Source organism: Phoca vitulina, unplaced genomic scaffold (genome assembly GCF_004348235.1).
Source record: "Phoca vitulina isolate PV1807 unplaced genomic scaffold, GSC_HSeal_1.0 scaffold7, whole genome shotgun sequence".
Classification (NCBI taxonomy): domain Eukaryota; kingdom Metazoa; phylum Chordata; class Mammalia; order Carnivora; family Phocidae; genus Phoca; species Phoca vitulina.
Window position 1 is genome coordinate 36,076,229 of NW_022589710.1, and position 15,236 is coordinate 36,091,464.

General features: G+C 40.7%; 1 protein-coding gene across 3 annotated transcripts in view; it reads left to right on the forward strand.

Moving 5' to 3' along the window:
• The window catches only part of SYNE2 (spectrin repeat containing nuclear envelope protein 2), a 315,865-nt gene that overhangs the window by 228,758 nt on the left and 71,871 nt on the right, over positions 1-15,236 (forward strand). For all 3 annotated transcript variants that reach the window (XM_032405277.1, XM_032405280.1, XM_032405278.1), the window contains exons 72-83: positions 514-666; positions 792-1,001; positions 2,141-2,242; positions 3,185-3,304; positions 3,446-3,646; positions 4,972-5,145; positions 6,462-6,593; positions 9,781-9,977; positions 11,138-11,270; positions 12,436-12,618; positions 13,039-13,185; positions 14,823-14,999. In XM_032405277.1, coding sequence (XP_032261168.1) covers positions 514-666; positions 792-1,001; positions 2,141-2,242; positions 3,185-3,304; positions 3,446-3,646; positions 4,972-5,145; positions 6,462-6,593; positions 9,781-9,977; positions 11,138-11,270; positions 12,436-12,618; positions 13,039-13,185; positions 14,823-14,999 — 1,929 coding nt within the window. The remainder of the gene's footprint in view (positions 1-513; positions 667-791; positions 1,002-2,140; positions 2,243-3,184; positions 3,305-3,445; positions 3,647-4,971; positions 5,146-6,461; positions 6,594-9,780; positions 9,978-11,137; positions 11,271-12,435; positions 12,619-13,038; positions 13,186-14,822; positions 15,000-15,236) is intronic.

A 15,236-nucleotide genomic window follows, 5' to 3' on the forward strand; every position in this document is an offset into this window, starting at 1 on the left:
ATATACAATACAGTATTATCTATAGTCCCCATGCTGTGCCTGCCATTCCCCATCTTTAAAATATTGTACCTCTTTCCAATGAACCCCTTCAAATGTCTTGACTTCTTTTCCTTCTCCAAGCCATACTTGATTTCATTAACCTACTTTCTCCTACATTAAAATGTGGGGGGCAGGGAGCAGTGGAAAGAGGGACAGTATGCTTTACTTGGGACCACACTTCCACCTGGATGGCCCCTTAAGGAAATCCTTCATCTGGTGATTTACCTTTAATTCCATTTCAATAGTCAACTCACTGCCTAACATTGAGTTTCTTATAAACTTGTTTTGCTCAGAGTCAACATCTTAATTTTATTTATTCACTCTTCTTCCTAGTTCGCAGAGTGTTCAAAACAACCAATTATAAAACAGTATAACATAACTTGTAAACTTTAACAGAAATCGGGGAAAATTCAGGCTTAGGAAGGCAAGGAATCCTAATGATTTTTATTTTTTCTTTTTTTCCTCTTGATTCAGGAAAACATGACAGAAGAAACATACATAAATTTGGATAAAAAGTTATTTGAGCTATTTCTGACCCTCAGTCAGTGCCTTGGCAGGGTGGAGGAGATGCTGCAGACCCCTGGGCTCTTCAGAGAGGATGTCTGTGCTCAGCAGGTGCACTACGAGGTGGGGAATTTCCAGCAAGCCCATGTGTTGGCCATTGCTGCGGGCAGCCCACTATTTAAGCCCGAGCCGAAGCCTCTTGAGGTCAGACTCCATTCACTGTGTCTTGCTCCCTCTCCTCTTTGCAGACACTGGCTCTTGAACTGAAAAAACTTTACTTAGCTATGAGTGACAAGAAGAATGACCTTGTGAAAGCCATGACTTGGCCCGGGAGGAACACCAGCTTGTTTCTTCAATGTTTTGACAACCTCCAAGTCTACCTGAAGCACACCCAGGCCACAGCTGCCTCTAAAAGCAAGTCCCTGAAAGCTGGCCTCGACTATAACCGCAGTTATCAGGTACAGAGCTAGGCGCTCGGCGTTCTTTGGCATTGTTTTAGGTTAACTCCCATTAATTCCATTATTCTTGGCAGCATTCGTGAATAGAGATTGCCGAGCAAAGTGGTAAGATGTTCTCTCTGTGAAGGTTTCTAGGTTAGTTCTGCTGCACATGGCTGAAGACCATTTGAAAGCGAGGTTCTTCCCAAAGCTATGGTTTGAATTTGTTAGATCGAGCTAACACACTGTTTCTTTCCTCTGTTCCATTTAGCGGTCAATGAGCGTCATAGGGGAGGATTTCTAGGTAACAGGGAGCCATTAAAGTTTTTGAGCAAAGAAAGGACAGTCTGTGTGTTTCAGGTAGATTCATCTGGCCGTTGTCTATTGTGGATTGAAGGAGAGACTTGAGGCAGACAGACGATTTTAGTAGCTTCCTAACTAGAGAAAAAGAAATGAAACACAACACTGCTTATGAAGGAGTCTCGCCCATAAAACCAAACCTCGATCTGATCAAGCTTCTAGAATGCAAGTAAAACAGACCCAAGGGAAGAAGATCATGTTGAGTAGCACTGTGGGAGGGCAGTCAGCCCAATCCAGATGGTGGGAAGCTGGGTAGAAAAAAAGACCTAGTTTTTCCACCATCCCACCCAAAATCCCAGGAACAAAAAAGAGAGATGCTTGGGGAGCCTGCCGCTATTAGTCCATTGCAACCTATTGGACCTCATTTAGATTCCAACTCAAACAAACCAAAAAGAAAAATTATAGGCAGTTAGAGAAATGTGAACCCGTTCTGACAGTTGATAGTACTAAGGAATTGTTGATCTGTAGTATTTTTAAAGGGAAGAATCTTTATCTTTTAAAGATACATACTGAAACTTACACTGATGAAATAAAATACCTGTGATTTGTTTCAAAATAATCTGAGGGGCGGGAGATCAGGTACAGTCAAGAAAGCTCAGGGGAGGGGACAGAACAGAGACGACCCGCCACAGTCAGTAATTGTTAAAGCCAGGTGATGGTGACACAGGGAGTCCTCTATTTTGGTATATGTTTGAAACTTCCGGTAGCACAAATATTAAAGGACAAGTAACTTTTAAGAAAAGGTATTGAAGGCCTACATGAGATTCTCACTGTTTTCCTGAATTTATCTTCTTGTGCAGAATGAAATAAAGCGACTGTATGATCAACTTATCAAGAACAAAACATCTTTACAACAGTCTCTGAATGAAATTAGTGGCCAGAGTATTGATGAACAGCTTCAGGTAACCAAGTCAAAATAGTTAAACTGACCTAACCTGAGACCAAAAAGTTTTGTGCGATAGCTGTCTTCTGAACCACTTCCCTTTGTGAGCAGTAGCAAGGCTTAAGCAAATAGATAAAAATGAAAACTATTTATGTTGACCTTTAAAAATAACTTGTAAGTCGTTCTTTATGAAGAGTAAATTAAACCACCACAAGACCATTGTCCCCTATCACCTGGGCAAAAATGTAAGTTTGTGCTGTGTCAGTGCGGGCTTTGGGAAAGAAGACTGTCCTTCTCTTGGGAGGGGTGGTGATTCGTCCAGCTTCTCAGGGTCCGTGGGTTGTAAATCAGAATTCGACGTGTAAATGCTCTTCCACCCACAGCAGTTTCACCTCATTCATATACCCAGCAACTATTCATTGAGCACCTTCTATGTTCAGACACCGCTCTAGGTGTTGGACTTGCGCTTAGCCTAAGGAAGTAAGACAAGTGCAAAGAGGTAAATATGTATATAAATATTCAAGGATGAACCTAGTAGCACTGCTTGAATCAAAAACCCTCAAGTAGCCCAAAAGCCATTAAGAGCAGACTGTTACAAAGGCAATGGGTGGCCTTAGGATGGCATACTGTGTGTCCCATTAAAAGGAGTCAGATGTTTTTACTGATGAGAAGAGCAGCTGAGAAGCTGCTAGGTGAGGATGCGGACGGCAGAGTGGAAGGACATGTGCGCTCAGCGAGTGTAAGGGTGAGCACGGATACCTCTACTGGGTGAGCTTCGGACAGGTTGGGACCAGACTGTCAGCTGAGGCTCTTTGGCAGAAGCTGGAGGTGAGGGAGGAGAAATGGGACTTTCAGGTTTCCCTAAATTTTTTTCTCTACTGTGTAATTCTTTTAAAATGAATATGTGTACCTCTCTGACTTATTAAAGGATTTTACTTTTTTGTGTCGTCTCTCACTTTAGAAAGCAGATGCATATACAATGGAGCTGCAGAACTCTGAGAGCCGAGTGGCAAAACTAAGAGATGAAGGGGAGAGGCTTCATTTACCTTATGTTTTATTGCAAGAGGTTTACAAATTAGAGGTATGTCTGAGCAGAAAACATTCAATCAGTGAATTACTGTGATTATAAGGAGTAAGACTTTCTTCCTCCATGAGGGGAGTTTAGATTCATTCTCCATTTGGATTCCTTTCATGATGGGATAAAGATGCTTTTTCTTTTCAGGATGTACTTGACGGTATGTGGGGAATCCTGAGAGCCAGGTACACCGAACTGAGCAGCCCTTTCATCACGGAGAGCCAGCAAGATGCCTTGCTGAGAGGCATGGCGGAACTAGTGGATATCGGGAAGGAAAAGCTTGCTCATGACCACTTACAACAAACCAAGAGTAAAGTTGCCTTACAGGCCCAAATACAAAATCACAAGGTAAGACACATGGGTCAGATTACCAGTCTTTCTGACTTAAACAGACAGCATCCGCTTTCTTCCTTGGTGAAATATACATTGCTCATTCATTCATTCGTTCATTGTTTTAACAAACATCTATTAGAGGGCTCCCACTATGCCAGGAACCCTGCTAAACTCTAAGAATATGATTGTGAGTGAAAACAGCACAGTTGCTTACATTCATGGAGCTTTTGGTTGAAAGAGAAGACATTTATGAAGGAGCCCTTCAAACAAATTTAAAATTAAAATTGAGATACATGCCTTCAGAGCATTTAAGAGGGGAAGCTGAATTCAGGAGATTAGTGAAGGCTTTCCTGAGAACTTCAACCAAAAGAAATATGTATACCTCAGTACATAAATATATACTTAGTATAATGCTACAATAAATCTTTTAGTTTTCCATTCATTTTATTAAACAAAAACCTCATGATCACCAACTAAAGACCTGTAGTAATTTAAGTGCTGATGTAAAAAAATGTGTAAGACCGTTCCTGCCTAAAGCAGCAGAAGTCTAAGCTTGTGACAAGTAGACCTTAATCTAAGAAATTCAGAGGTAAATATTGTATAAAGAATGGAGGGGGAAAGGAGAAAGTAATATAATGAATATCTACAGTGTGTCGGGACCTATGCTGGATGCTGTTCTAAACCTTCACTGTATAGGGAAGGGATTCACATAAGAAGTTCCTCCAAACAAGTAGAAGGGGCAGCTGACTATAAATGGAGGACAACCATGTGAAGGACAGCCTTCCTGTGTAAAGGTTCTTAAGTGTTAATCTGGGAGCTTTTACATCCCAGGATCCCAGTAGACCATGTCAACAAATTCCCTTTATTTGTCCATTTTATTGAGTAGAAAATCAAGCCGGAGTGTAGGAGCCTCTGGCTGTTCCATGTGTGGGCTTCTCGGGCTCACACATCTATCCATCCATTTTATTGTCTTGAAATAAATCAGCCACGGATCTACCTTTCTGTAAAGTTTCTTAAAACTCAGAGTAACCAATTTCGGAAGGTCTCACTGGAAATTGAAATTGACTAATAATGTTTGCCCTTTTACATGGACTGTTTTGTGGAAAATGTTACTTAGGATGATTTTTTCTTTATGATTTGTTAAAATGTCATTAGTGTTAAAGACTAAGGGGTACGCAGTCAGTTTTCTTTTTCTTTCCTCGTATGTTTGACTCTACATGGCTGTCATGGGATTTGGGACTAAAAAGCAAATATAACTGTATAAAAGTTGGAAGTAACTTGGTTTGCAAGCTCTCACAGTATAGAAATAAGTAAATATTAAAACCTTGTCCATTTTACAGCTTTTTTTCCAGAAGCTTGTTGCTGACATGCTGTTGATCCAAACATACTCCAACAAAATGCTTCCTTCTTTATTGCAAAAGAAAGAGACATTTTGGGCAGAACAAATAAAAGAAGTTAAATTACTGGAGGAAAAGTCACACCAATGTGGAATAAAACTACAGAGTTTGCTACAGGTATTTATTTGGGTTACGTAAACTTTGTATGTAATCCTGGACTTCCGGAATTTTGACCTCTGCCTCCCGGTATCCAGAAGCATCTATTTATCATTAAGCAGTAGTTAAATGGGAATTAACACTGAGGAGTGTGGAGGTCTGTTCTAGCTCTGACTGCTACTCCCTGAGTGAAATATTCACTGAGATTTCTCATACGTAAATTAGGGAATGACACAGCATCTTTCCACCTTCTAGGTTTATGTGCAAATAAACAAAATTGAGAGCACTTTAAGATCCCGAATGAGGTCATTTGCATGAAACAGTCAGTGGTTCAGAAACAGTACTTCCCGAAGAGGACAGGCTGAAGTGGACTCCTGATAGTCTCATCTCAGTTCAAAGAAGAAGATTAAGTTTGCATAAAGTTCTTTCTCAGTTTTAAGGTTTTCACCTTTAACTTCTTAAACACAGTGGATGTTAGCTCCTAAAGGAAATAACCAAAAAGCAAGGAAATATCCAGCTTTATAATGTGATAATGTTATTTTATGCTAATGAAATGAATTTTCTGGTTAGCTTGTCAAATTGGTATTTATAGCAATATTTCATGGTATTAAAAAAAAAAGATCCTCTGAGCCCAAAGAGTGCCCCTGATAGCCAGGTGACCCACTACTTCAGTAGATAAGAGAATTAATAAGGGGGTTATTTTTCCAACACATAATATTTAGTGTCTATAAGTCAGCTCTGTAGTGTGCTGAGATCCTAGTGGTGGGCTTCCATAGACATGGCGAGAACTAGGACAAGGCAAGACTCAGGCTAAGAAAATAGTACTCCCCTGATGAAGTGTAAGCCCACATTCCTCCGACAGCACAATTATGCTCTTAGCGGCACAATCAGGTAATGTTCAGAGGGCTGGGGTTAGAGCAGGGAGGGCAGATGCAACCTAACAGGAGCCTCTATTGAGAAAGGCTTTAAAAGTTAGCCCCTTCCTTTCCAAGTAAGAGAATGGCTCTCTTCCAGCTCTGAAGTCTCCACAGAGGTGTGTATGCTGAGAAGATCCCTTTAACTTAATCATATTAGTCCCTGCTCATTTTGATGAGACAAGCATAAAACATGCCAACCGGATTTTTCAAAACCCTCTCCACAAAGATGATGGAATGGTTTTTTCTATTAGATGCTGAGCTCTTAACAAGGGTGGGTTATATCTCTCAGAAACCTCTGGAATCTGTGTTTTAATTTTGTATGGTCTCAGAGTTCATTTTTATTTTTATGATTAATTTTGTCATTGTCTGGAACTAGTCTAGAAAAGGGCTCCCACTGATGTTATGTTCTTGATTCTCTAGAAATGGGAAGAATTTGATGAAAACTATACATCTCTTGAAAAGGATCTGGAAATTCTGGTATCTACATTGCCCTCTGTGAGTTTGGTGGAAGAGACAGAGGAAAGATTAATGGAAAGGATTTCATTTTACCAGGTAATTTGCTCCTGTTGAATCTGTCAGAGGCACGGTCCATTGCACTTTGTGTTTTCCTTTGCTTTGACTAATTGCTCACCTTTGAAGGTGAATGATTTGAATTGAAGTTCATCACACCACTCACTATTAGACATACTTGGGGAAACTGCAGATTTGATTTTGGGGCTACTCTGCGTAGCCACAGATCTGGCTTGGGGTGGAGGTCCTGGGTTTGAGTCTTGGCTCTTATCAGTCACTGTGTCACCTTTTTGTCTCTAAGTCTCTTTATCTGTAGTTTCTTTATCTGTAGAATGTAGGTAATCAGGCTAGTTCTCCCTGTCTCAGGAGGTGGATATCTGTGGGCATGGAAATGAGTTAAGGTACAGAAAGAACTTTGTAAAACGTGGGCCACTAAACCTATATTTGGTTTTCCTACTTCGGTGAAGCCCTGTTTGGACATAGCCTGTAAAGGGGCAATCATCTGTTATCTGCCACCAGCATTATAAAAAGACTTCAAACAAAATTTTTCTTGTGCAACATTTAGTAGTATTATCATCAAAGTTTCTGTGCCTCAAATTTTGATGCCATAGAAAAGAGAGCACCTTAAAATGGCTTTCGAGTGGCACTGAGATCATGACCAACAAGATAAAAATGAATTTTAAGTCTTAACAGAAAACTTAAAACACTTGGTTCTGACTTTTGAATATATGTCGTCAGCATCTGAGCTGTGCGGCTGGAGCTGGTTATCAGATGTCAGTTTCAAAACTTCAAAAGCAGGTGTGTTGCCCGAATAGACTCTGGGATGGAAAATGCATGAAATACTTGGCAGGACCCTGCCATTCTTCAGAAGCATTTCAGCTCCTAGAAGGAACATTTCCAGAGGTAATGACGCTCTAGTCATGCTGTCTAGATGCCTGGAAAGGTACAATTGATCTCTTTGCCCTCTTATTATATTGAGCATAACTCTAAGATAAATCTGAATCCTCTGGGGGCAGGAAGCTGCTGCTTACTTCTTTGTTAGCCTCGGGATGCAGATGTACCCTCTGAACAGCTAAGAGAATGCAGTGGAAAATAGCATTTTAAACCTCATGGTGTTAAGGAACTGTTCATATTTGCCCACCTCATAGAAGCCTGATGATTTCCCCAGAAGATCATGTCCCTTAAAGTGCAACCTGTGATTCTGTTAAATTTGAACTATTTTTTTTTTTTTAATGAAATCATTGTTCTAAGACTTTTAAATAAGTTTACGGACTTAAAAGGCAGATGACTTGTAAAGCCCATCTAACTTACAGATTTCTTTAGGTCATTCTCAGTCCTCTGCGTCATGGAGAGATTTGCATCTGTTTTGATCGGCGGACATCTGTAGGCCATGGAACATAGTGTCTGTGTGGCCTCTGGAGTTGAACAAACCTTGTTCAGTGCTGGTTCTGCACCTTATGGGCTGAGTGGCCATTGCATTCTGACCCCTGTGTATAAAATGGCATAATTAAAACTTCTCAGAGATACAATAGGGACACCTGGGTGGCTTAGTCGGTTAAGCGTCCGCCTTTGGCTCAGGTCACAATCCCTGGGTCCTGGGATCCAGCCTCACATCTGGCTCCTTGCTTAGCAGGGACCCTGCTTCTCCCTCTGCCTGCCGCTCCCCCTACTTGTGCTCTCTCTCTCTCTCTCTGTCTCTGTCAAATAAATAAATAAAATCTTAAAAACAACTTCTCAGAGATACTCTAAAGATGAAGTCTCTTGCACTGAAGGCTTAGAAAATTAGAACTCTTTTTAAAAAAATTTTTTAAGATTTTATTTTTAAGTAATCTGTACACCCAACATGGGGCTCGACCTCATGACCCCGAGATCGAGTCGCATGCTCTTCTGACAGCCAGCCAGGAGTCCAGGACCTTTTTTTTTTTTTTTTTTAAACAAATGTGGGAAGTTTTATTTACGCCTACAGGATCAAGTGGGAAAAGAGAGTTATAGATAGGAGTGGTGGAAAGGACATTACAAGTAGAATTCTTTAGTAATTTTAAAAGCCTTAAGTTAATTGGAAAATAGGAAAAGTAATATTTTGATCAGAGTTCATTTTTTAAGCTGAAATTTAAATAACTGTCAGGATAAGTGTCATTAGCTGAACCCAGTGGTGGAAGGTAATTGCTTTTAGACAGAATTCTCTTCTGGGGGTCATTGTATTGCAGTTTTAAAGATTTTCTTTTCTTTTCATGAAGTTGGATTAGTGATGTATTGTTTTAATTTACACTTGTAAAGTCCTCTTCCTTTCTCCCTATTGAATCCTTCCATTTAGAAGACTCTAGGGACCTAAGGGATGATGAAGAAATGTTTTCTTATCCCCTTCAAACCTAGTTGCAATGTAAAGTGCTTACTGGGGCCAGGGAGGAGCACAGTATTTCTGAGGCTGACTGAGGGGTTGGTGGGGACTGCCAAGGGAGAGTGTCGAAGAGAGGAAGCTCTTCTAAGGGAAGCATGTCTGCCCAATTCCAGCCCGATGTGCCACGTGAGAATGCAGACCCAGGTTGCTCCATCTCCCAGTTTTCTCAGAGTCCCAGGAAATCCTGATTTCTATGTGAAATTTCCTGATTTTCAAAATAGTCCTCAGGTCACACAAAACTTGTCCACAAGCTGAATGTGCCCTGTAGACTGCCAGCTTGTTTTTTGCTTTTAGGTGGACGAATTTTAACTATTCAGTCTAAAGCTGTAAATTTTTGTTTTCTGTTTGTATGTATAAGTCTATAGAACAGAAAGAAATGTGCCGTAGAAATTGCATTAGTCGGACACTCTCATCATGAAAGATGATCAATAAAACATGAATCATGTTTCTTCGGCCACACTGCAAGAGTCTTGAGGGTTAGGAGAGTGTTAGACTTTCTTCAGTAGCCTCTACTGTAGGTTTTTAATGAAGTATTTGTGAATAGATTGGCTTCATTTTTAAATAATTAATTCTGTAATCTTAAAAAAAAAAAAAAATGGGCGCCTGGGTGGCTCAGTTGGTTAAGCGACTGCCTTCGGCTCAGGTCATGATCCTGGAGTCCCAGGATCGAGTCCCGCATCGGGCTCCCTGCTCGGCAGGGAGTCTGCTTCTCCCTCTGACCCTCCCCCCTCTCATGTGCTGTCTCTCTCATTCTCTCTCTCTCAAATAAATAAATAAAATCTTAAAAAAAAAAAAAAAAATAATTAATTCTGTGACTTTACCTTTTTTTAGCAAATAAAAAGGAACATTGATGAAAAGCATGCCCGGCTCTACCAAACTCTGAATGAAGGCAAGCAACTGGTGGCATCCGTGAGCTGTCCTGAACTAGAGGGCCAGATTGCAAAGCTAGAAGAGCAGTGGTTGGCCCTAAACAAGAAGATCGACCATGAACTACACAGACTGCAAACACTTCTCAAGCATCTGCTCAGGTATGTTTTCTTAGGGATGGATTGCACTCAAATTTCCACATGGAGAAAGACCTCAGAGGGATCCTGTGGTCAACCACATTTTACATGCGGTCTCCCTGTTGTAAGGTTTTTCATCAACAATTAAAGCTCTTGGGTCCCTCTTCTGGGCTAAGTGGGATCTAAGTTTTCTGAGGTTGGTTTGCTAGACTCAAGGTAATATGTAATCAGCTCTATGAAAACTAGGAATTATGTTCTAAAGTTATACACGTTGCCTTTACGCCATGATGTCGCTCTTTCCTATTCTCCTCCCAAAGTTTTTAAATTAAAAAATACTAATTTTAGCTAACAGAATAGTTTGAAAAAGTCTTCAAAGTTCCTCAGAGAATTTTGTTTAGTCGACCTAATCCTGAACCCCTTGAGGAAGAGAGAGAACATAGAACATTTGAATCTCCTCATCCCCGCCTCATAGGGAACTATCTTAACCTAGTTAAGAGTTTAAAGTTTAAAAGTTACAAGAGGAGTAGCATTTTCCTTGGATATTTTCCTTCACCTCCAATAAATATGTTGGTATCAAGCCAACAAGAGTTTATTGTTATACAACTTATACAAATGCTCGTTGTATTTTTACTATAAACATATCTGTCAAGAACATTTAGTGAATAAAAATAATTGCTGTCCTTACCCATGGGTTTATTTATTTATTTTTATTTTATTTTATTTTATTTTTTTATTATGTTATGTTAGTCACCATACATTACATCATTAGTTTTTGATGTAGTGTTCCATGATTCATTGTTTGCGTATAACACCCAGTGCTCCATGCAGAATGTGCCCTCTTTAATACCCATCACCAGGCTAACCCATCCCCCCACCCCCCTCCCCTCTAGAACCCTCAGTTTGTTTCTCAGAGTCCATAGTCTCTCATGGTTCGTCTTTACCCATGGGTTTATTTTTGCATAGCTGTAATAAGGAAATGTTTTAGACCTTAAAAATACCCATTTTGTTCTAGATTCTTCATAAGAGAGTTATAGAAGACGCTAGGAGCATCAGTTTTGGGGCATGGGATAACAGAGGGTATCCTGACTTTCTGAATAATAAAATAAGAAGAAAATATGCCGATGATGCATATCCTCCAGAGAGTAATTTCTAACTTACTTTCTCTCTCACTGTGCTTCTGTTAGTTATACCAGAGATTCGGATCAGTTAACCAAGTGGTTGGAATCTTCTCAGCAAACTCTGAATTACTGGAAAGAACAGTCCCTCAATGTGTCTCAGGACTTGGATACAGTCAGAAGCAACATAAACAACTTTTTTGTAAGTTGTAATAGAATATGCTCAGATAATTATTTTTGGAAATAAATATCAGGGGGACATGACCAGGGTTGATAGTGATAGTCTCCCTAATCATTTGTGGATAAGAGATAAGACTTGGGGCTAATGGCATTCGTCAAACTTAGAGCTATTTATTTATACTGGTCATTTATATATTTAAAATAATGATACAGTAGATTTTTAATTGACCCTACAAAATGTATATAAATTTAAAACTTCCTCTGACACGGGGCATGCTTTATAAATGCAGGAAATAACTCCCTGCTTCCCCCTAAAAAACACATGGTTTTAAACTGTCATACGCAGAACTGATATTTCTATGAAAATGTTGTTCTATGGTTTTGAGATTTTTCTTCAAGTATTACTTTTGTAATATAAATTTATTCCTTTCCTGTATTTTTTTCTCTCTTCTCCAATTTCATATTTTATAGCAATGATCACTCACCTTGGTATTAAAATGTAAATATTTTAAAATATACTTGAAAACCCCTGTAAAGACAAAGGAAAGATTTCAAATATTTTAGTTAAAAATTACTTGCATTTAGTTCATTTCATGTGAGCTTTGTGTGCTGTTTCTTTTAAAGTTGAAGTGATTTGGGGGCGGGGCACCTGGATGGCTCAGTCGGTTAAGCGTCTGTCTTCTGCTCAGGTCATGATCCCAGGGTCCTGGGATCGAGCCCTGCATCGGGCTCCCTGCTCCACGGGAAGTCTGCTTCTCCCTCTCCCACTCCCTCTGCTTGCGTTCCCTCTCTCACTGTGTCTCTCTCTGTCAAATAAATAAATAAAATCTTAAAATTTTTTTTAAAAAGTTGAAGTGATTTGTCTGTTTTTTAAAAATATTAATTAAGCCACTTAAGGGACAGGAATTCCATCTCTTTTGTTCCTCGTCCTCTATCTAATGCCTGGAACAGTGCCTGACATTTAGTAGGAAAAAGCTGTGTGTGTACATGTACACACGAGCATGTGTGTGCACACATGCCCTTATGAGCATACACACACACACACGTATAGATACACGTGCAAACATTTGTGATGTGAATCGAGTTCAGTGATTTAGCTTCGGACTCTAACCAGTTATTCTGACTCTGTTATTCTTTGCTGTTTTCAAATTCTTAACATTTCTCAATGTTCCAACTGTTTACTCTAGGAGTTTTCGAAGGAGCTTGACGACAAGTCGTCCCTGAAGGCCGCGGTTGTAAGCACGGGGAACCAGCTTCTCCACCTGAAAGAAGCCGATGCGGCCACGCTGAGAGCTGCTTTAGCACAGTTTGAACAGAAATGGACCATGCTCATAACTCAACTTCCAGATGTTCAAGAAAAACTTCACCAGGTAGGTGTTTCAAGACGCAGCATTCGAATTAGCATTCACTTGTTAGCTCACAACTCCTTTAAAATTATTTCTCTGACTCAATAATTTTCATTGACACCGCCTATTTTCAGCGCTGGCACCACTGAATATAGGTCTTAATTACTGACCTCTCCTCCAGTGGGATCTTTCTTAACAGAGAAATCAGGCTTAATTACTTTATTTCCCAGTTTATCTGCATCGCTGTGTTAACTTTATGTGAAGGTCATTGTCATTGTTTTGGGGTCACTTATTCTAAGCCTGAATGCAGGGTTTGTTTTTGTGAGTCACCTGCATAATTATGGAGCGAGACCTTTTATCAAACCAGATATCATCTTTAGTGGATGCCCTTGATTCATTTTGTCAGCGGCAGGTAATTAAATGGAAATCATTTTGTCCTTGCAGCTTCAGATGGAGAAATTGCCATCTCGTAAAGCAATCACGGAAATGATTAGCTGGATGAACAATGTGGAACACCAAACTGCAGATGAAGACTCTGAGCGTTCACTGAGTTCTGCATCTCAAGTGAAAAATCTTCTTCAGAAGTACAAGGTAATTAAACAAAAAGAGCCAGAAGCCTTGTCATTAAATAAGAAGGCAAGTCAGTCAGAAGGGAAATACGGAACAAAGAGACACATAGGATGTGATTTAGAAAAACTCATTCTAGGGGCGAGGAATGAGATGTTGGGTGATTCTAGGCAGATGTTAGCATACTTCTTCCGCCTGGTTTCCTGTGGTAGCTCCCATCACCGCAGGACAGAATCCAAGCTTTTAACTGGCTCTGACCCCTCTTTACCTCTCCAGCCTCCTCTTTTTTTCATTACCCGCTAAGACCCTAGACTCTGCCAGAAGCAAATGAACCAGCTGTGTCTGGTGCTCTCCCCGCTCAGGCTTTGGTGCATGCTGCTTCAGGCTGGAATTCTCGTGCCCCACTTCTAGCTATAGAAATGCTCTCCATCATCTTTCAAGAGTCTGCTCAAGTATCGCCTGATTTGGAAATCTACTCCTGACTCTCCCTACCAGATGAGTTTACTTTCTGGGATTAGGTGTCTCCATGGTGCTATAACTATTTGCTTACTTGTCTGTCTCCCCGCCTTGACTTGGCTTCTTGAGAGAGGAGCTACCTTCACCTCCCTGAAATAGCACACCTAGCCCAATACCTGGCGTCCAGTAGATAGCAAGTAAATGTTCTTTGCGTAAGAAAATGCGCAAGGAAAATTTGATATCCTTCTACAAATAGATATGAAGGTGGCCTTCTCCGTGATGTTTGATTTCATGTAGATTTAACGAACATCGAACAAGCCACACACAAGCACTTACTGTGTGTCAGGCAAGTCCGCCACTAGGAACACAGGAGATAAATGAAGACTCTGGTCACTGCTTTCAAAGACCTCACAGGCTGATAGATCCAGCCTCTGGTAGACGGAGGATGAATACCTTGGTCACAAAGCATGATGTTAACAAGGATTTTTTTATATGCTAGCACATCCTCACTTCAGTGATTAGTAGAATCTTTGGAGGGTCCACATATATGTATTTTTATAGGCTCTAGGAACCTAGCACATGCCACATGGTTTCCTCCCTGATGCCTCCAGAGAAGTGTTAGAACTTTCCAGGATAAGCCCAACAGGTATCAGGCTCCACAGAAACATGCTTGGCCCCGGGGTGTTTTTAGCATTGCTATAGAACTTAAAGTCCTCCAAACCTGGAGAGTAGATTGTCCTCAGAAGAACAGAGCAGCGACCTAAACTGGCAAAGTTCCTTAATGTCCTGGGTTTTCTGGGGGAGTCTTAACTGGAGACGTCCCATCCTCTCGTTTCCACGAGCCTGCAGGGTGGCTCTGAATTCCGGTGGAGCTCTCAGGAAGCCACTCGCAGGAACCCGTTGTCAGTCCCTGCGTCTTGATTTTGGTTCAGATGATGCAGCCACCATACACGATGCCACCTTTGACTTTTCAGTCCGTTTGAAAATGGCGAGTCTCTGTTCCTAGGCATGTGGAATTCTACAAGAGACTCTCCACTCAAAGACATTCGGTGGGATTGGAGGGGAGGGTAGAACATAACTCCAGACGGATGCCCCTTGATTAATGAATGCGAGTTTGGCGCTCCCTGGAGTGCACCAGAGGGGGAATCCGGTTCAACCTATTTCAGTTCAGGTTTTGGTTGTTTAATTTTGTTTGTTTGTTTTAGGAGTTCAGAATGGAAATGGACTACAAACAATGGATCGTTGACTTTGTCAACCAGTCATTACTTCAGTTAAGCACCTGTGATGTAGAAAGTAAGCGCTATGAGAGGACAGAGTTTGCAGAGCACCTGGGAGAGATGAACCGCCGATGGCAGCGGGTACATGGAACACTAAATAGAAAGGTGTGCTCATGGGTCACAGTTTGTGTGATTTGGCCTTTGCAAAATACCACTTTCTGAAAAATTTTAAAAAAGATATTCATATGGTTAACTTACAGTGAAGCCTGATAATCCTCTTCATGATAGCCCTTTTATGAAGCCTATGTTCTGGCATTCTCCATTGGTGCCTGTAAGAGCGTATGAAGAAGTTCTTATTTGTTTGAGATTTCTTAGTGGGAAATTGAGTTAGGCAAGTGAAGA